Below are 22,400 nucleotides of genomic sequence, written 5' to 3'. Positions count from 1 at the left end.
GTTAATGCTTTGCTCAAGCACTTCACAGGCTTGGTTGCGTGTTGGAGTTGACATCTTTCAATACGGCGGCAAGTACTACCTGTGTGCTTATGATTCCATGTCTAACTTTCCAGAAGTCGACCAGGTGTGTGACCTGTCAACCAACTCCGTAACGGACAGGCTCGGAGCGATGTTCTTACGATACGGCATCCCAACAGATGTGTGCACCGACAATGGCCCCCAATTTTCCACAGCCAAGAGTTTGCCCGTTTCGCTAAGCTGTACGACTTTCAGCACGTGACTTCAAGTCCCCTGTTGCCGCGCTCAAACAGACTAGAAGAAAAAGGCATGCCAGTGGTGAAAAGGCCATTGAAAAAGTCCACCGAAGCAAGCGAAGACTTCTGGCTTGGTTTTTTTAGTTACAGAGCCAGCTCCTTGGAAGACGGGCGGTCCCCTGGTGAACTGCTTCAAGGAAGGCGTTTGCGCACACCTCTACCTGACTTCACACCGAAACCAGTAGTTCATACAATGAAGCGCACAAGCAAACAAACCATGCCTTGCCCCCCCCCCCCCCCCCCCCCCCTCAACATAATGATGTCGTGAGAGTTAAGGGAACGTCGTGGTCAGAGAAAGCCAAGGTAATGGCACCAGCTGGACCACGCTCCTACTATGTCCGCACAGAGGCACGCACGATAACACTATGTCCTATGTCCTAACACGATACTATGTCCGCACGATAACATGCCGTCTGACAGCACAAATACTCCACCAGCTGCGTCTCCACTGGTGTGCGTGGGAACAGCGAGACGACAAATCCCGCCTCCAACGCTACCTAGGAGATCGCAGAGGCAATCCAGGCCACCAGAACGTCTCGCCTATGATGCCAACTTCAAGCAAGTCGGCTACAGGCGCTGTAACGAGCTAGACTTCTGTAAGAGGGGAAGATGTATCGCATTGTACGCATGCGCACCAGCAGTGGGCGCAAGCCGTCATCATGCCGCTATCAGATGTACGATAGCGCACTCTTCCTCTTACGGACTGAGTGTGCTATAAATACCGACGCTCAATAAAAACTGGTGTTCACTGTTCACTGGCTGTGTTGATGCTTCACTGCGGAAAGCTCGGGACGATACAGAAGGAACTCTGAAGAGCCCGTGACCGATGAGGCAAACGGCACCGCTGAAGACATTGACACCGCCAAGCAGCTGATTGCAGACTTTCACAGCAGTGGAATAGACCTTCCCGCTGCTGTTACTTTTCACCAGTTTGCCGCAACCGACAACATAAAGTTGTGCGCGGAGCTTACGGACGAGATTGTGTGCCAGGTGACTGCACCGTCACGAAGAGACTCGGACTCCAACGACTACACCTCTGGCCACCCACAACCATCAACGCAAGACATTGTCAATGCTCTAATATTGTTGTCTAGTGCATATGACAAGAACATGACCCTTGCACAGATGCAAGCAGACGTAGTTACAAAAACCAGGAATTTAAAACAAGGGACCATCTGCTACTTTTTCAGTCCAGTTTATCTGGAATAAAGTTCGGTTCTGCGACTCGTGGATTTTTCGGACTGTTCTATTATTCAGACTATTTTTCAGTCCCCTCCAGGTCCGGAAAATCAGTTGGCTACTGTATGCATGCACTCATCACTTTCTGAGAGTATTGTGTGGTATATGATGTAGTGCTGTTAAGCTTCTGTTTTGCAATAATGGTTGAGATTTTGAATAACGAACCACTTAAATCATTGTTTGCATTGTTTTTTTTTTTAATTTGGCAATAAAGAAAGATCACCATTTCTGGTCAGAACTTGGTATAACAGTGTGACATGGAAGGGGTTAAATGAACTGTTTTCTGCCCACTGCCCAGCATGTTGCACGTGCACAACACACACCGAGTGCCAGTTTAAGTGTGACTGTTTTTATAGGGAGGCTGTATTGGCAACACGAAGTAGCCAACTTTTGCATTCAAAACACAAACCTTTACATTCTCAGTATTAAATGTGACAGATAACATAACACCATCTAGATAGAGTGCGTGGTATTTCAAGGCAGAGTGCCATACTGATGTCTCTGCCATTCATGTGAATGTGACCCATGGAAAGGACTGCCTAGCATACAGGAAAGAAAATGTGTGAGATTTCCAGAATGAACAGGCATTCTCATAGCTGAAAAGACCCTGCAGCTGTAGATAGCAAGCCAATGGCCTTTTCCTGAATCTTTCTAGCACAGGCATGTGCTGCTCACTAGAAAAGGCCTTGGCTCCTCTGGCCTGGGCTGTGGGCAACGGGGACTGGCTCTTGGGGGAGCCGAGACTGGGCCGCAGGCCCTTGCCAGTGCTCAGAGCACTGATCAAGGTGTTGGTATCCGCTGGCGAAGATGTCTGGGCCAAGGCACTCCGCTGACCTGCACATTAGTCCGGCATGGCTGGAGCAGCTGGGATTGAGCCCACCACAAGGCAAGTGCCAGCAAAGACACAGGCTTCTCAAATTGCCAGTACATTTCATGGGTCTGTAAATATTTCCCTTTTTTTCAGCTGTGTCTCACTGTCCTCAAATGTTAAATTGGCCATGCAATGTTATTCTGACTGCCAGTTATCACAACTCAAAAGTGGTCCCTGTATGATCAACAGTACAGTGCAAAGTGAAATATAGAAAGTATACTGTGCAAATGAAAATTAATTAACATACAAAAGTAAAGAAAAAAAAAGACAATAACAAAGGCATCCTCTTTGACTTTTCTGTGCCCAGTGACAAAATAGGCTGCAATCTGATGAAAGCAGGAACATTTATGTACTGTTGGTATCAAACATTTTCTTCAACAAAGCTGAGTTTGTGGTGCAGCCAGCAAAGAAGTGTGTTCACTGCACCTACTTGTGCATACTACAACTTCCTAGCTGCAAATAAGAACCTGGATTTGCACAGACCATGTTTGATGGTGAAAATACATAGTGGAAGCAACAAAGCATTCTTGCTATAGTTGCTAGTCCTGTTGACAGCAACTGGCCACTATGAGCAGGTCAGCTGTAAAATGCATGGGATTATCTGATCCCAGCTCAGGGACAACTGGTTTTTATGGCACCTACTTTTTTCGTGTGCAACAGAGTGCTTACCATTTGGAGTGTTCAACCTTGCACTGCTTTTACAGAAAACACTATGAAAACTTTTTACAAATCTTTTTTCTACCTGTGGGCACAGTGCACTCAATCACAGCAATTTTGCATACACCAATATATTTGCGTCAAAGTTTCACAGTAGAGTGTCACAACATGCTGTTTTATGTGAATTTCTGTGCCCATACATTGAAACGCTATATGTGACAGTGAAAAGACAGATGCGATGAAGTGCACCACTTCATGCATGATTCATGGAGGACTAGAGTGCCATTTCAAACATTAAAACACTCATGAATGTGAGTTACACTGTGTATGTATAACAAAAAATGCCAAACACGAACAAGAAAATGCAATAACACACACAGGATGATGAGTAAACTAAGAAATGTTTCATTCTAATTTAGAAGGCAACATATATGGGATTTATGCCCACAAAAACCAAATAATAAACTAAGAACAAGCAAAAAGAAGAAAGGTGGGAAACACACATGCTCCTTCACAATCAGTGCTGCTTCCTGGTCACTCAGCACTACAGGAGTGCCGACACACATGCATGCTGAGATTGATGCTTGTACATGCTGAAAGCTTCGTTTATCTCCTGCTTCTTTGTTATTTCTATGCACCAACACTGAAGCCTGTTCGAGCAACACTGTACAACCACATCTAGCGCAATGTGCATATAGGTTCCAGGGTGACTGAAAATGTTTGCAGAGATTGCTGTATTCGCATAGGCACTCATCGACTCAATCGCCAGTTTGGCCAATGTACTTGAACACTACTTGAACAGCTTTTCTGTTTGCAGTCTTTTAAGAGAAAAGGTTTTTTTTGCCTACCCCCCCCCCCCCCTTTGCTTTTATTCCTTGGGTGGGTTTCTTGACAAGTAGGCTCAGTAGAGAGTCGCTACAAGAGCTGCATTCCAACGTTTCAGAGAGGAAACACACTTTTAAATGCATGGGAGAGATTTAGGCAAGGAACAAAGAAGCATGGCAGCATGGAAAAAGAGGGAAACACGTGCGGAAGCGCAGTGCAAGGTATGTCACTCAATAAAAAGAAAAGATATTTCTCCAATGATGGGTTTTGAACCCAACGCACAGCACAGCAGCCCCATGCTCTACCGAAATAGTACAGTTGAACCCAGATATAGTGAACCCACGTATATAGAATTATTGTCTACATTGAACAGTTGTAATTTCCCCTTGTAACTCCCATGCAAAAGTTATAGCCATTGTACTATGCACATATCTAACTCCCGTTCATATTCCACATTCGATATATCCGACATATTTGCCACATTCAATATATCGAAGCTGCCACTGCATTACACCCTTGCAAGTGTGGTTCTCCTCACAAGAATGCAACACAGTGACACCCCGTTAAACCGTAGTTGGCCGGAGCTCGGAAAAAGTATGTACTAAACGGTAGTACTCTTTAACCATAATACCACGAGATCCCCCACTTACCTGTCAAAAACGGAACTCAGAGAGAGTGTGATGAAAGGGGAAAAAACATACAGTGTTTATTCACTTCGCGCTACAAAAGTGTCATTTTCATTTGATGCCACGGCGGCCTAGCAGCAACGACAGCAGCCTCAAACTTACTGAAGCTGCGAGCCAGCTTTTCAGCCAGCCCCCTCTTCTTGGCAAACACTCGTGTGGCAGATTCCTCATTGGTGTTCTTCGTGCACGCGCGCCGTAGTGCTGCAGAAGTTGCGGGGCGCATTTTTCATTGAGGGGTGCTGTTCTCGTCATGACAATTGCATTCAGGATTGCGTTCACGTAACATATAGCTTCTACCCTTGTCGGGCCTGAATCACCGTGCCGTTGCTTTCCATGTCGTCCTCATCACTATCATTAGTTGACACTTCGGCAACAACAGAGACAACGATGGCAAGTCGAACCTCGTAGCCGCCATCTTTTCGCGGTCGCAGCAGCGTTGCCGAGCAACTTGTTTGCATTCCAAATGCCACACACCGTAGTCAACAGCAGATCCCTGTCGCGTGCCAGCGCCGAGTTCGTGTCACGTTCAATAGCACGAACGCTGTCTAATTTTCCTTCTATGCTGAACACCCGGCGTCTTTTTTATTCGAGCTTTGGCATGACGCGAGTCCTTGATTGCACAACGCCAAACGCTCTCTGGCACAGCGCGCCGAAATGATGTTGATGTGGCTTCACGCACAAACGCGCAGGGCGCTTGGAGGCCATTGTTCCGATCTTTGAGGCTTGTTGTTCTGCCGGGCCGCCCAATGGGGATGACGCACCGCCATGTTTGCGTGACGAAAAGTGGAAACACTACGTTTTAACCGATACGTACGCAATAAGCTGGTATGGTTTATGCAGATACAAAACACATTACGTTAAATGGCTCCCGAGTCGGGGATTTGACTTTACTACTTTTTAAACAAAACTACTGTTTAAGCGGGTACGATTTACCAAGATTTTACTGTACCTTCTCACGAAATCGAAAATATTCGTGACGAAAAAACGGCATTCTGGCAGATGTCGCTGAGGCACTGAATATGAAGGGCAGTACGTGCCATGTAGCAAGGTGTGTTTCAAAATATGGAGGAATTGTACAGCATGGGTCTTACTTGCAGTCCATCACACTGGTTTTGATTAAGCAAGTTTCATTGCATTATAATCATGTGATGCAGTGAAGCACACTGATATCGAAAAAAAGGAACCACAGTGCAATGAAGCATACTACCTGCAGCTGTTTGTTATCAGAAAGAGGAACACCAAGAACATGAAAGGTATCCCGGTCCAACACACACACTCCACAAGAAATGGATGCCACTCAATCATTTCACTGAGCGGCTCCGGGCATGGGATCAGTAAATTTCTGCTTTTCACGTATTGGGATACTGTCCGTGAGATGAGTGAAGCTTTCAGAGAAGCTTCAGATAGGCATATATTTTATATTTCTAATTATCTGCACATCGAACTACATTCTGACCACTTCCGAGTTTGATATATTTGGGTCTGACTGTTGTTTTGCACATGATAGTTGTGAGCCCACAAAGTGCATACAGAAGGTGCAAGCCATTTAGAAGCAGCACAACATCTTCGTGAGTCATTTTGCACAGAAGACATTATTTGGCCAGTGGCCAACGGCCAGCTCACACACATGGCAAAAGTGAACGAAAGAGGCGGCAGAAGGGAGGTGAAGCCTCACCTGATGTGCTTTCCCAATCTTCACGTGCAGTCTTCAGTAGTGTCTCTATGGTGTTCACAATTTTGTTGAGTGAAGCTATTTGTTTCTGTCAAGGAAAGGATGCACATGTCAGTGTTGGACACCACAGCTGCAAGAAAGTTGGCTGCAAATTTTTCAAAAGCCCTGAACTTACTGCAACAGACAATTATGCTAATTCCTTGAGGTACTAAAGAGAGACACTGAATCATTGTATATTGATAGAGAATTACTAGAGAACTCTACTTTCATTGATTTTACGGTAATAGGTTTATTATAAGACGAGAAAATCAGCACCAAAGTTTGCTTTCTGAATTTCGTGCCGAAACCCCAATACTGGCATGTTAGTGTGACGTCACAAATTGCAAAGAATTTTTCCGCATTTCGGCCATTATAGTTCAGTAAAACTCTTGAAACTTCCTAAGTTCGGTCTTTGGCTCTTTTAGAATATGATGCAGTCTATATTTACCAATAAATCAACTAGGTCCGAGCAGATGGCATCAAAATCCATGACGTCGCCACCAGTCTTTAGTTCCTGCTTCTTCTCTGGCATACCAAGCATTTTCTCGTAGTAAGAGTGCCTTTTTTTTGGCACTGTAAAAGGGTCATTTACTAACAGAGCTAAAATCATTTTTCTCTTTATTGTCCCTTTAATGCTGCAATACACGTGGTTAAATGCAAATACAACAGCAACTGACATTGAATGAGCACGCAGCTATAGCAAACACACATTGACATCCCTGCAGAAGGAAGAAATGACATTTCCCTGTGTGAGTTGTCATGGTTCCTAAAAGGGGCCATGACATAGTCATTCAACCATTCTTAGTTTATCATTGTAACTCAGAGTAGAGTGTTCAATACAGTTAAACACACACACAAGAAAACTGGGCTTTTACGGCACCATTCTGTTGTTCTAACTCGAATATAAAATGCCGAAATAGGGCAGGTGTACGATGACTGACAGTGTTGATACACAGTACATGCAACTGCTGCACATTATGGGCATAGAGAAAGCAAGTGGTTGGTTGATGCCCGAATATAGTTACTGGCTGTAGCGCAATTCATTGCAACTCTTTTATTGCATTTTTATAGAAAATGTTATGTCAGTGTTGCGTGTGTGATGCTTAAAATTTGCAAAATTAAAGAAATCGTGGCATCAGTTGTCCGAAGTAATGCCCTAATCAGCAGCTTCGTGCCAAATTCTTCCTGGGCTTCTTTCAGTACTATCTCCAGTGAAGCATGATCCATACCCTAAACAGTGACATGCCAGCTAGGAGACAAGGCCAAGTAACGAGAACCCAGAGGAACACACAATAGAGTTATTCTGCATAAGCTAGAACCTCCAATGGACTGAGCACAGTAGTGTACATGGCATGAATGATCCATACAGGGTGTCTACCAAGTGGACAATTCCAAATTCCCTGAGTTTCCCAGGTTTTCCCTGAGTGTCTTTGCAAAATTCCCTGAGTGACACAGAACTTTGTTTTATGTCACAATTGCCCGACACCATGTCGCTCGATGCTGTGACTTCCTAGTAAGCATGCTAAAAAACAAAGAAAACAACTTAATCCAGTTTGAATAGTAAGGAGTAGTGTTTATTTTATTCAAAAAGAAATCGGAAGGGAAGGATTAGCAAAATGCACATTGAATAAAATATCTTGGAAGAAAAATTGCAAAACCCATTGCAAATCCGAGTCGAACATCTTCAAATACGAATAAAAAGGAGATGCATACAGAAGCAAATATTTTCGAACATCCCCTTCAGTCACGAATTATGATCCACTGTCGATACGTGCATGAAACATAGATGGTGCTTGTGACTCCACTGAAAGTAAATCAAGATGGTATAGTGACTTTTTGAGCATTTTATGATGAGACATCACAATTATAGAATAACCAAAGATTTGAATATTGTAAAGTCAGTCGTGCTACATTTCTTCATGAAAAGCATTAAATCAACCGCTCGAATTACATGCAAAAGTTATTCCGAGGTTGCTACCGACATGCCCCATGTCAAACGTTACGTAAAACACGGTAATGCCTTCACCAAAGCAATACTCTTTAACGATACATATACCTCAGAAGTAAAATGAAAGTAATTTAGGTTATCAGGATGTTCAATTTACCCTATGCTCAATGTTTGTGTTCTATTCCTTGCTATCACTGCACAGAAATGGCAAAAATAGGTCCCGTCCATAAGTGTGGATGCTGTGACTGAAGGGGATATGAGCAATTTCTGTCAACTGATAGCGAGCTCATTGGTATGAGGACTGAACTTTGTCACAAGTGAGATTCTCTCTCAACAGCTGGCAAGTCAACCTGAACTGTCCTGACATTCAGCCCGCGCACAACGCCCCAGTGTTGCATTTGACTGCTTTAAAAAGTTTATTTTGGTTTGGATAAGGGTCACCTGCACCGCGGCGTCAGCCAATAAAAGTACATTGCTTTTTGAGCTAAAGCTCCTTCACAGTTCCTTTCCCTATCGTTCCTTAATGCGATGGTACTTTGTTCTCGTCCTCGCTCCGCCGCGCGTTCGCCCCACAGACCATTTGAATCATCCTCTTGGTCAGGCGTACAGTCAACGTCCGATTTTCCGGACTCCCTAGGGGCCGCGAAAATGACCGAAAAATCGGGCAGTTCGAAAAAATGAATGCATGTCTTTTACTGCCGTTAAGGGCTCAAATCGCCACAGGCACATCCTAATAGACCTGCCAGTACACTTATTAGGCATATCGGTGCTCGTACTGTGACAGGAGATGGCGGGTACACGTGTGTATAATTAAGGAATACACACTGCGTCCCGTGGCAATTGCCCCTTCCCACGCTTGTTATGCTTCACCGCGTAACATTGCTATATTGAGGCGAAGCTGACTTTCGGGAACAGGCATTTTGCAACGCACCGTGCTTTCCGAGGTTCGAAGCCAATCGCGAGGACCACAGAGGCGGAGTCGGTGCCATGGCTGACAGCGGCGAATTCTTTCAATGAAAAACGCGGCGCCGAACGTCAAGAAGCTTAATAGCGAACGTCGAAGCAGCTGGGTCTAGCGTTGCCGTAGCGGTCTAGCGTTGCCGTGGTGGTGGCTACGGCTGCCAGCGGATCTGCGTGCGAGAGCGCCGTTTCGAGGCGGCTTTGCTTAATCCTGTTTCGGACCTACGGTCACGGCAAAAAGTACGTCAAATCGGACGGCGAAGGGTTCTTGCCTCCGAAATTTCAGACGTTCTTATACACCGACTCTATGGGGCACGTGGTGGTGCCGCGAAGCCGAGCGAATGATCGGGCGTCCGGAAAGTCGGTCGTTGAGTGTATGTACACTGGTAACTCCTCCATCAGACGACACGGCGTCAAAGACTATGCGTTACGATCCCTCTCTGTTACTCGAGCAAGCATTACCGCGACTTTCGTTCCCTTTAATAAAATTACAGCCAATTTTCCCTGACAGATGCATAAATTCCTTGATTTTCCCCGAGTATTTCGAGACTATTCAATATCCCCGAGAATACCCGGTTTTTCCGTTTGGCAGACACCCTGCATGCACCTGGTGCACTGTGGCTATTTGTACTCAGTGCAAATGTGGACATTGTGCAGATGGGTTTGCATGAGGCCTACCGTACGAGCGACGGTCGGGAAAGGGAACGATGTGAAGCGTCCAGACACAAGCGTGCGAGAGTGAACAAGGTTTATTCGAACAGAGGCTTTTTATAACCTGGGGCAGTATGCGCAGGGAACATGCGCAATATACAAAGCATGTGCCAATGATGCTGCATCAGCCTTCTTTCCCCTTAAGGCTGGTAACGATCTTGGAACGGAAGCCTTTCCAAAAGGCTTCCGTTACTCTGAGGGAGCCAGTGGTGGGGGTGTGGTTTCATTTAGTCACCGGTTAGTGTTGCCATACTGGTGTATGATAAAGGTACTGAAAGTTGGATGGGTTGGTAGCTATTCATTATGAAACTGTAGCGCACACAACAAACAAGACACAAGGCAAATGCAACACACAAGCGAGCGCTATATGTTACCTCTGTCTCGTGTCTCATTTGTTGCGCATGCTGTAGTTTCATAATGAGCAATGCCGAGTGGTTTAACCTCAATATAAAAATAAATTCAAATACAAACTTTCTACCATGCTGAATGTGCTCAAATTTTGTCACCTTGCTGTGTAATACAATGCATAATTCAAACTTGAATATTTGGTGTCATGGCCCCTCTAAGAGCTGGGCAGTACAGGAATATATGCAGTGAGATTGATGTAAAAAATTATTCCTGCCTGTGCGGCGTCCATGGACATCTGGCTGGCCTTGGTGTTGATCTGGAGCTCTGCAGCTTCTATTTCTGGATCTGGCTTGGTGCGCAGGTAGTCGGGGACCACTTCATGATTGAAGAACTGAATTCTGTTCTCAGTCAACTTCTGCAAAGCAAATGCCTAGTTTTCCAGATACTGTGGGACTCAAGTTTCCAAGCTTCACTTCAGTGACGAAGGCTCATGTGACAATGTTTCCTGCAAAATCCTGATAAACTATTGTGCTACCACAATTAACTAAGCAGTGCATCCTCTTGCATAAATTTCCATGTGTGAACATGCTTTATTATTTTTCGAACTGTAATATCACACAACTGTGTGGTGATCAAATTCTGATATGATGGGATATTAAGGTTTGCATCTTCTCTGAGAAAACACGATTAATTAAGGGAAACTGAGACATCCACCCAGTCGTAGCAATTGCTACAAAGGAAACCCATATGGGTTCCTATAAAGCAAAACCTCTCAGTTGAAGAAAAATTCGTCTTGGTTCGGGACTCGAACCCGGGACCACCGCCTTTCCGGGGCAGCAGCTCTACCATCTGAGCTAACCAGGCAAATAGCGGATGGCAGGGCGAAGTCGAATTTGTCAACAACTCGAAGCAAAGGCAAGAGTTTGACGTAATAGTTGTGCAGAAACTTGCAAGGTGGAGACAAGTAATTAATTAAAGGAAAATGAGAAATGCACCCAGTCATAGCAATTGCTACAAAGGAAACACATACGGGTTCCTATAAATAAAAGCCTCGCAGTTGAAACAAAATTCGTCTTGGTCCGGGACTTGAAACACAACTTTGTACGGCATAATAAGTGGCACATATAGGAGTCAGAGTGTTATATTGTGAGAAAATGCAAACTACAGGTACAACAATGTTTCACGTGCCTGCATGAAATTCTTGTTAAGTGCACAAGAGCTTGCTTTCTTTTTTGTAGTATGTGTGAGTACTATTTCCTTATTGATATCTGTGGTCTGCTATGCACGCCAGTCAATGGCCAATGTTCGCTGTAATGCAGTGTGATGGTTTAAGGCTGGTACTGCCTTGCAAACAAACAAGCAAGAATGCATTGTTTTCATATGTATGGTGTAACATACCGCTTGTTGCATTGCTGACTAACAATTTTCCAAAGCAATACTTCAGGTGGCTCTAAAGGGACTGCATATGTAAAGGCAAGTTATGCAAAGCTCTGCTCTCACTGGCTGTAGGATAATTCAAGTAATAATTTATGTGCATCAAATATACAAAAAACATGTAACAGCACTACTCCAAGTCTGTTCTTAATGAAAGCTTCAAACAACTCATTTTTTAGCCATGTTGCAGATCGGCCACAAGAGATGGGGGCACAGTTGAAATTTCTACCCACTGAGAGTTGTGCCACAACCGTGGTGCAATCATGACACTTAGAGGTCATCCACTACACCAGTGGACAATGCTGGGTGGCATTTACACTGTGCACGTGGTTCAAGAGAAACAACTTCGAGCAACCAAGTTTTGAACACAAACGGCTCCCTACAGCTGCTGCAGATAATCAATGGCCTTAGATGTCTTACGTACAGCTAGCTCTTCATCTCGCTCAGGGTTCAAAAAGAGTGGCAGTAGGATTCTATTCCTGAGTGGTGGAGTCTTCTCGTTTCGCAGCACTTTCATGAGGGTGTTTAGCTGTCCGGACAACAGGGCGAAGCTGTTCAGAACTGATGGCCTGCAAGCAAAAGGATATAACAGCTCTCATTGGTTCACTGCTATCACACAATGTAATAACAAAGACAATGTGCCTAAAGTATTTTAGCGGCAAATAAATTGTACTGCAGCGCTGCCTACCAGGGGCAGCCGTGCTGTAAGCTGGGTTGAAGCTAGGTTCATAAATGTAAATGCATGGTCCATCAGGGTGTTTGCGTGTTTGTGTTTTGCTAGTTCACTTGCAACAGGCACCGTTTTGCCAGCTGCCTCAGATCCCACGAATGGAAACAACATCTGTGGCCGTGCAGCACTTGCCTCCTGACTTAGGGAGATTGAACACTCCGATACACAGTGCTTTCTAAGATAAAGCACCAGCAATCTAATTTAAAAGATCTGTGCTAGCTATGAAAATGTTTTCATGCACAGTTTATGCACTTCGTTAGAGACAATTTCCGCAACCAGTAGTCGACAAATACTTAACAAAAAAGGTTATTTCTTTAATTTCTTGATTATGGTATATGTTTGTAAGGGTCTGAAAGGGCACTCTGAAAGGGTTTTCAATAGTTACACAATTAGTCACCGTATTTCACTATCTTGCTTCCGTCATTGACAAGGCCGGCCAGCAAGGCTTGGACTTTACCAAGGCTTTCGACCTCGTATCACATGACAAATTAATCAAGAAACTTCAGATTACACAATTGCCAGATTTTCTTATTGCCTGGGTTTCAATTTAAAACAGCATAACCAATATGTATCTATAAACGGTGAAGATCCTTGTACCCTTCCGGTCACATCTGCCGTCCCTCAGGGCAGTGTGCTTATGCTTGTTGCGCCATAAACTAAATGATACACCAATCCAGGTTAAAAGACTAGCATGTGAAACCTTTATAAGGCCTAAATTAGAATATGCATGCATTGTCTGGGACCTGCATGCTACCACTAACATAAAAGCACTTCCGTTTTATTTTTTCACAGTGCAGTCAAACAGTTTCCGTCTCAGCACTAATGCAATCGAATTTAATCCAAACCCGTCAGTCCCACCACAAATGTTTTCGTTTGAAATTTTTTTATTTCTTAATTAAAAGAAACTTGGATTAAATTCCTCACTTTACATGTCATTATTGACAACTAGACAAACCCGACATTCCCACCACCTTTCTCTTGCCTCGTACTTTGCTAAGAATAATTTATGTCGGCATTCTTTCTTTCCTTAGACAATCACTGATTGAATCCCTTTGCCGGCTGACTGTACGGATTCTATTGACCTTATAAGTGACCATGTTGCTTAGCTCATATTAGTATTGCTAAAGATTTATTTCCTACTGCTCGTTTTGCTTGAATTTGGATGTTGCAATTTAACATTGATATATTTTTGTATTCCACTCCTGCTTGGGACTTACGGCCTGCAGTATGGGAGCTAAAGGACGGTCATATTCAAACATAACTTTCTTTTATTCTTCTAGGTGCTTGTATTCCAAGACATTCATACTCAAATTTGACACTCCACCTGCCAATACTACATTGAAAGGCGGAAGTCTCGACACAAACAAACCCTTCACGAGACATAACTTGTAGAAGATGCTGTAGATCACAGAAGCCTAGAAGTTGGATGGAAATGATAAAACTGCATGCTCCTCTGGGCTAGCAAAAACGAGACTGGTTTCCCCCTTTTTTCCCTCACAATCGGTTACGTAACATGGGGCTTCCCCTTCCATCAATACTCCCTCCTCTGAATGAGAAAATAATGTAACGAGTGTCAAATTTTATTATCTATTTCTGAACACAAGTGCTCTAGAAGCAGACGTATACACGTTACAGTAAAAAAGTAACCAATTACAATTATTTCAAAAATGTAATTGATTACAGTTAACATTTACTGCAGCATGAAGTTAACTGAACGATTAGTAAAAAACAATTGATTACTTTAATGTTACTTTTCTCTCTACTCCTACTAACAATGCACAAATCTAGTAAATAGAACGAGCTGGCCTGGCACTTTCTATGTGTCTTCTGCAGTCCTTCACACTTTGTTTATCTTCACTAACAATTGCTTTTCAAAATCTTTTTCAGTAACCTTCCGTCGTCTTCTGGTGAAGAAATTTGCAGTGACACTAAAAACTCGTTTGATGTGCTATCTGGAGAGAAGGGCCGAGTTGTAACGCATGAACACCTTGTGCACAAGATTGTGGTTACTCAATGCCACGATGCTCGCGTCTGGACCCTCCATGAGGTGCAGCACTTCATCGTTGCTGGCACTGGGGTATGGCGTTCAAGATAGGGCCGGTGAAAAACTGAAAAATTGTCCATAGGCAATTCTCTCACATCAATGGCCATCTCCATTTAGTTATAAAGTTGCCATTTCAATGTCAACCATTATCTGGTGGACCTCCTCCTGATGCCTTTCACTGGTTAGCCATTTAGACTTAAGCGACTAATTTAATGTTTGCTGGCATCCGTTAAAACACGAGTAAGCATTCACATTTCTGAAAAGCTGACCAAATCTGTAACGTAATAGCGGGCATGGAAGCGTCGCAAAGATGCAGCCTTCAAATCCATGCCTGTTTATTCTACAGACAGGCATCCTGCTGCTCCCCATGGGCCCTACGCTGGCGTGCTACAACCATCATCTCGAGCTCCTACTATCGGCGACACGAATATGCTGATACACCCAGCCTTAGTTGACGAAAACTACCAGCCCTTCCATGATTGCACTGGTGCTACATCGACTGATATGCTGGGATCACCGATGACGACAGCATGGAGCCACCCTATAAAGCAGAGCGCATACGGCACAGTTGGCAGACGGCACGGCAGCGTTGCAAAGATGCAGCCTTCAAACGCGTTCCTGTTTTTCTACAGGTGAGCAGACGCTATGACAAGTCATTTCGTAGTAACCATGTCTGCTTAATTCTGTTGCCATGCCCAGAGTCGCTTCGTTAATCCTTTTGCAAACTGATTGTTTTCTTGCGCTTGTTGTTAGTTCTGGGCGGAGATGTTGAGTTGAACCCAGGCCCTACACTAGACGGCATAGCAGAACAGTTAAAGCTAATTGCAGGGGATATTCAAGAAATTAAGAAAGAAAACTCTATAGCAAACACTAGACTTAATGCAATTGACAAGAAACTTGAAAAGATAGCTGGCATTGAAAAACAAATCTCAGAGAACAAGAAACAAATGTCTAACTTAGAAAAAAACCTAGTGGCCATGAAAAGAAAGTAAAGGGTCTGGAAAACAGGCGCCGTCGGTCCAACCTTGTCATATACGGTGCTGAAGAACAACAAAATGAATTATCAGACATGCTTCTTGAATTGGTCAGAAAGAAGATTTTAGATCGTATACTTCAGATAAAAACCAAGGGAATTGAAAGAATTCACTGCCTAGGTAAGAAGAAGCAAACTGATACTTCTAGACCTAGACCCGTAATTCTTAAACTACTCGACTATCAAGACAAAGTTTCAATCCTCAAGCCCTACGCAATGCTCAAGGGCTCAGGTTTTTCTATCAGTGAAGATTTTTCTCGTAATATTCAATACATTAGAAAGAAGCTGTGGGATTGAACGAAAGAATACCGGGATAAGCAGGAAAGGGTGTTGCTAGTTTACGATAAAGTGCGCATAAATGTCAACTTTTTGTTTGGGATAGTGACCGTGAAGATTTAGTTGCAGTCCAAAAAAACGAAGAAAAAGGCACCTTACAAAAGATAGTCATTAAAGTGGACAAAAGTAACTCTGTTGAATGTAAATGCGCGAAGTCTTGCAAATAAAATAGACCAATCCGAAGCTCTTGTTTTAGAAATTGAACCAGACATTATTGTCGTCACAGAAACATGGCTTCACTCGGTGCTGTGATCACTGCCGGACTACGGGATTGTGTGCAGAGATAGGGGCACTAGAGGCGGGGCATCGCACTTTTCTTTAAGAAAGAACTACGATACACCGTGTTTCTGGATAACCCAGAAAGTGGGGCGGTGTGGTGCAAACTACAGCTTCAGAAAGGCTGCATAATGAGCAATCTACAGACTGCCCAACGCTGAGAAAGCTATCTGGAACTTCTTCCGGATTATATGCACGATCACATGACGGACGGCAAGATTATCATGGCTGGTCAACCTGCCTGAAATGGAATGGTACTAAAAAAAAATAGCGATGTGCTGCAAATGACATCATATTGGATATGTTGTTAAATTTTAACCTCAAGCAACTGGTACGCATCCCCACACGTATCCAAAGAAAATCCAGTTCTATTCCTAAATGACCAGACATGCACTGAAATCTTACACGGCATATCCGATCAAAAATTAGTCTTATGCACACTGCCTCTACCTGGTCTTGTACGACACCACGGCCCTGTAAAACGTGTTTTTGCATTCAATAGAGCAACAATGCAGCAATAACCACATATCTCACTCACGAATTTATCGATTTTTCTGATCTTTTCTCGGATAAAAACTTATTGATAGATTATACATGGTTGAAATTCGAGGCACATATCATGCATTGTAATGAAAATTTTGTCCCAATAGAGCACAAAGCTCCAAGAAAGTATGATCCATGGATCACATGCGAAATAATTCACGTGAAACATAAAATCAGTGGGCTAAGGCACGCTAGGAAGTCTGGTTTAGCGGTTAATTTCATCACTCAGATTTCTGTGTTATCTAAAACATTGAAAAGCAAGATACGCATTTCCAAAATGCACTACTGTGGTACCACTCTAGCAAAGTTCAGCAAAATTTTGGCGTTACGTAAGTGGTAAACATAGCGATCAAAAGGCCCGTCCTTCAATAAAACAAAAGATAAGGCCGATCAATTCAATCGCTCCTTCCAGTCGATTTTTACAATCAATAATGGACTAGTGCAACATTCCCCAATTATACCATCTATTAAAAATAAATTGCTAGATACCCCAGAAATAACTGACAGAGGTATACTGTGTCTGCTATTAAACCTTGATGAAAAAAAGAGCTGTGGCCCAGATGGGATACCGAATACTTTTCTCAAGCAGTATGCAGAACCAGTTAGTAAGTATCTACACTTAATATTCACAAAATCTATCCAAGATTCACAGATTAATTCCAAATGGAAAGACACAAAAATAATCCCAGTGCATAGATCAGGTGACAAGATGATTCCATCAAACTACAGGCCAATTTTCTTTGACGTACACCAGCTGTAAAATACTCGAGCATATTGACCTCAAATTCATTACAAAGTTTGTCGAAGACAATCGTCTGCTACACCCCAACCAGCATGGTTTTTAGAGAGTGTCATGGCTTGTCACCCGTTCGCCATCACCGCGAAGTCGTCAATGGGGTATACAAGCCGGTTGGTCATTCCATACTCAAGCGAACACAGCAAAGGAGACAGAGTTGGGAGAAAGAGAGAAAAAAAAAAAATATTTATCAACTGACAATGATACACAAATTAAAAAAACAACACAAAAACACTAACACACATACACTTCATCTAGATCAATGATGAAGACAAAAGAAATACAGCAAGCAATTAACAGTGGATATAAAACTAATGCTACACAAAAATACACTTAGCGGTGATCAACTAAACAGAGTTCAAAAGAAAATCAATGATGGAATACGCATGGCCAGGCAGCAGCAGCAAGTCTATAAAATGTGGAGTCGACGGCAGAGCTTTCCCGAAGAACGCTTGCGAGCCGATCTCGTTGCGGCGGATGCAATTGCTGTGCTGGGTTTCCCGAGAGTCTAGGTCCGACACCTTCCCTCGAGCATGTTGAACTTGAGGGGAACTACCGTGAGCTTCATTGCAGATGTTGGTTTGTCGTCTCTTACATCAACTATTCACCCACAGTTCAGATGCAGCTAGGTGGCCCAGGCAATACTGGACGGCACTAGCTCCTCGACGCTTCTCAGCAAATTATAGGCTCAGGTTCGAGGCTGCTTAGCTCGGTCTAAAACCTATGTTTAAATAACTTCTCCTTTCCCTAGTTCCCTGTGTTGGGGAACGGCAGATATTGGTGACAATCCAGTCAAGTTCACCCAATTGTATCCCGGCTCCTCCCAAGATCTTGGCTGCGCCCCTTTTAATTAGAAGTGAGGGAACGGGTGATTCCCCCCTGCTGTTAGAGGTTGCACATTTGTATTGCACCACACGCGCACACCTTCGAGTCCGTGGCAGGTCTGTATTGTCCGTTCACAAACGCAGGAGAAGCGACGGCCGCCGGCCATAAGGCGCCATCGGCACACATACACTGTCACCAATTCGTGGAAACGGAATTGCATAGAGGCACCACATACTTCGGGGTATTCGCACCCCTGCTGTCTTAGCAAGCTTCTCAATGCACATGTGGGGCAGAGAATACACAGGGGTTCCTACAAAAAGCTGTCAGGGTGTCACAGTCGCGCCAACAACAACAACAACAACAACAACAACAACAAAAAATAATCTCTAAGCCTGCCCTTCACTTTTTTTCGGCCGCTTGCCCAAGTGGCCGGCAATACCCGTCTTGCTCACTAGTCCCTATTCCCATGACCATTTTTGCCCGTTGACCGGTGCTTTGCTGAATTGAATAATGCCACACTATGACAGAATCAGAATCAGTTTTATTCATGACAAAAATGGGGATAATTACAGCATATGTATATACAGAAGGAGGTCCCGTAGTTAGAAACTGAAATGGGACCTCCTGTGCATGATTACTAGAATTAATAATACAAACAACAATGGCAACATATAAAATTTGCGAATAAAGGTTTTTGGAGACAAGGCATAAATGAACAGAAAAGCAGCATATGAATTTATTAAACAATAACTAGGCTTTGGATTAATCAACAAAAGGTGAAAGTACAAAAATAGCTTAAGAAGAAAAGTAGAAAAGAATGCAGGAGAGAAATAGAGAAGCAAAGTGAAAGTTAATAATACAACTCATACTATAGTCAAATGGGAAAGTCGGAGGAAGCTAAAAGAAAATGCTTATGTTCTGCACGAAATCTGTGAGCTTTGAACAATTTTAAAGGGAATGGTAATGTGTTCCACAGAGATAAAGCTGAATAGTGTAATGACTGCTTACCATAGTTGGTGCGAACTAAGGGTAAAATGAAGTTCATATTTTCTGCAAATCTAGCATTATTTATGTTAGTAAGGGATGTCTTTGGTATGATGGTTACCGGAATATCATTGTTTAATGCCCTAAAAATAAGTATGGCCAGGTTATATTTAACAAGGTGAGTCACATTCAAAATATTATGTGCACGTAACAGCCGATTTGCGCTAATGCTACGAGGTGAAAATGTTATTAGCCGAATAGCTCGATCCTGAATGACTTGCAATGAAGTGATGTGACTGTTATATGTGTTTCCCCATGATTCAATGTTATAGTTAATATGAGAATGAACAAAAGAATAGTAAAATGACGTGAGAGTACAAAATGAGAAATATGGTCGTGCTTTGATTAAAATGCATATTGCGTATGGCATTTTCTTTTTAACGTTAGCAATGTGAAGGTGAAATTTAAGATGGCGGTCAAATTCCACACCTAAATAGGTGCAATGATCAACTGCAGTGATTAGGCGATTGTTGGTGGAAATAGACTGAAGGAGCTCAGGCGATCGCTGATGTGAGGCAAAGACGACAAAATTGGTCTTATTAAACAGAGAGGCCAATCGACCGTAACACAAGTTGTCGAGATAATGCATGACTTGGCCCAAGGTATTAACGAACCCTCCCAAATTTTTATGGATTTCTCAGTGGCGTTTGATCGGGTTTCCCATGAAAAGCTAGTTTTCCAGCTGGTCTGCAAACTTGGGGATGGGCCAGTGACTCGATGGATATCAAGCTATTTGTCCGACCGTCAACAATTTGTGCAATGCAGTGGTCACATTTCTAACATATTAAATGTCACATCTTCTGTGCCCTAGGGATCAATCTTGGAACCGATATTATTTTTGTTGTTTATAAATGACCTGGCAGTCAACATTAATGGAAATATTAGGCTATTTGCAGACGACTATGTATTGTATACAGAGGTTAAAAGCTATAGTGACCAAATTTAGCTGAACATTGCCCTGAATGAAGTAGCAAGTTAGCGCTCTAACTGGCAAATGATGATTAATTCAGACAATACAGATGCGATGTCAATAACAAAAAAGAAGACAAGCTTAGCATTTCTTTACGGTGTTAATAACGTCACTCTTCGAAATGTAGGCCAGTACAAATATCTAGGTGTAATAATAACTTCTGACCTCAATTGGACAGTTCACACGGAAGCTATAACCACGGAAGCCATGAAAAATTTTTTTTTCTTAAAGTGGACGCTTCAGAATGCCGACCATGACACAAAGCTTTTAGCATACACCACCCTTGTCCGACCGATTCTAGAATACACCAATATAATCTGGTTCCCTTTCACAAGTAGAGGTATCAGCATGCTTGAAAATGTGCAGCGCAAAGCAATTACATTTATTTTTAACCACTATCAATGCCTTGATTGCTATGCCATGCAGGTTTGCCCTCACTCCAAAGTTGAGCTACAATTCACCGCCTGAAGCTCTTATATAGGCTACTGCACAACTATTTTATGATGGAACACACAAGATACGTTGGCTAAACAAACAAGGCACCTACGTCATACACATGATCTCATGCTTCAAGAATATTCGTGCACCAACAATACATTCTATTATTCTTTTCTCCCTAGATGCATTCGGGAATTGAATATTCTTGACCGACTTGTAGTCAAACAGGAACGAATTGATGATTTCCTTGAACTGTTGCATAACTAACTTAATACGTACTAATCAGCCTGATGTCATAGTATTTGTTTGTATTCTCCATATGATTATTTCCTTCCTCTATTGGCACGCTTGTCAATATTCATATTCATACTTCCTGTTGTGCGTATATCTTTTTATTTTGTACTTGTTTAGCAAATTTGCCGCGTAAACCTTTCTTGCTACTTGCTCCATTGCTATGTCAATTAGAATATCGGCTATCCCTGTTTGCTCTCTGATCCACACCGCTCTCTTCCTTAACGTTATACCTAACATTCTTCGTTACATTGCTCTTTGCGCGGTCCTTGTTTTCGAGCTTCTTTGTAAGTCTCCAAGTTTCTGCCCCATATGTCAGCATCAGTAGAATGCATTGAGTGTACACCCTTCTCTTTAATGATCTGACAGTCAGGATCTGACAATGTCTGCCGAATGCGCTCCAACCCATTTTTATTCTGTAAATTTCCATTCATGATCAGGGTCTCCTGTGAGTAATTGACCTAGGTAAACGTACTCCTACACAGACTCTAGAGGCTGACTGGCGATCCTGAACTCTTGCAAGGGAACATACCATAGCGCTCACCATTGCAGCGTCTCGTACTCGGTTTCAAGCTTGATGATGAAGCCTGCAATTGAATTCTTCAAATCCTGGGTTCGGCTAATCATGGCATCGAGGGCCACATCCAAGGCCTTCTCTTCTCTCTACAATGAAGCGAATAAAGTGAACAATTTGAGAGCATTGTATAATACATAAGACACGCAAGCCTGAAAAGCCTGCTCAAGCACACACCTCCATGGCATCAGCAACGGCAAAACACCGACGCCTGCCACATCGCCATTTTGAGCGACTGCCCTCCCTGAAATACCGCTTTCTGTAGCTGACGACAGGAGGCGACACCAGTTTATTATCACGCAGTCGCGGCAGCCATAGAGTTTCCTACAAAAATTACTAGAGGGAACTCTGGCGCTGCAGTCGTTGTCCTACCATGGGAATGATGGGAAGTAAGTACATGGATTTGTCTGATCGTCGTGCTTGTAGATCCAAACGTTCTTGTGGCTTTGTATACTACGCTATATAAACCTTCTTTGTCGTATATTTCAGCGCAATCTATATTCTTCGAAGTGCAGAAGACGCCGTGAACGCGTACAATTGCTACAATTGAGCGTCTCGAGGCACTGGCATGCCCGCAATAAATTCATACTGGCGTTTCATTCGCTTGTCGATATATGCGTCCGTGGAATGGTTTCATTATCAGGCTTCCCTGCTAGAGTCCCTGTGTTCGAATCCTGCCGTCGGGCAATTTTAATGATGTTTATTTAATTATTTATTACGCAATACACTGTTGAAAATGACGAGTTCACAAAATGACAAAGCCGTTTAAAGCCAAAAGGACGAAGTTTAGGCAAAT

General features: G+C 43.1%; 2 protein-coding genes across 4 annotated transcripts in view; one reads left to right on the top strand and one right to left on the bottom strand.

The window, feature by feature from the left end:
- Positions 1 to 22,400, top strand: part of CNPYb (FGF signaling regulator protein canopy b) — a 79,484-nt gene that overhangs the window by 22,365 nt on the left and 34,719 nt on the right. For both annotated transcript variants that reach the window (XM_055075561.2, XM_055075559.2), the window contains exon 2: positions 14,825 to 15,110. The gene's annotated coding sequence lies outside the window, so the exon portion shown is untranslated. The remainder of the gene's footprint in view (positions 1 to 14,824; positions 15,111 to 22,400) is intronic.
- The window catches only part of MED8 (mediator complex subunit 8), a 32,119-nt gene that overhangs the window by 8,058 nt on the left and 1,661 nt on the right, over positions 1 to 22,400 (bottom strand). The window contains exons 1-6 of one of the 2 annotated variants that reach the window (XM_050186183.3): positions 21,782 to 22,096; positions 21,575 to 21,693; positions 12,129 to 12,273; positions 10,545 to 10,685; positions 6,268 to 6,352; positions 2,229 to 2,387 (exon numbers count right to left, since the gene is read on the bottom strand). In XM_050186183.3, the coding sequence (XP_050042140.1) occupies positions 2,229 to 2,387; positions 6,268 to 6,352; positions 10,545 to 10,685; positions 12,129 to 12,273; positions 21,575 to 21,693; positions 21,782 to 21,787 (655 nt within the window). In that variant the 5' untranslated portion in view covers positions 21,788 to 22,096. Of the gene's footprint in view, positions 1 to 2,228; positions 2,388 to 6,267; positions 6,353 to 10,544; positions 10,686 to 12,128; positions 12,274 to 21,574; positions 21,694 to 21,781; positions 22,097 to 22,400 lie in introns of those variants that run through there. The other variant, XM_055075558.2, reaches the window with a different exon arrangement.

Source organism: Dermacentor andersoni, chromosome 11 (assembly GCF_023375885.2).
Source record: "Dermacentor andersoni chromosome 11, qqDerAnde1_hic_scaffold, whole genome shotgun sequence".
Taxonomy (NCBI): domain Eukaryota; kingdom Metazoa; phylum Arthropoda; class Arachnida; order Ixodida; family Ixodidae; genus Dermacentor; species Dermacentor andersoni.
Note: the sequence above shows the minus strand (reverse complement) of the source record. Positions and strands in the feature narration are given on the sequence as shown.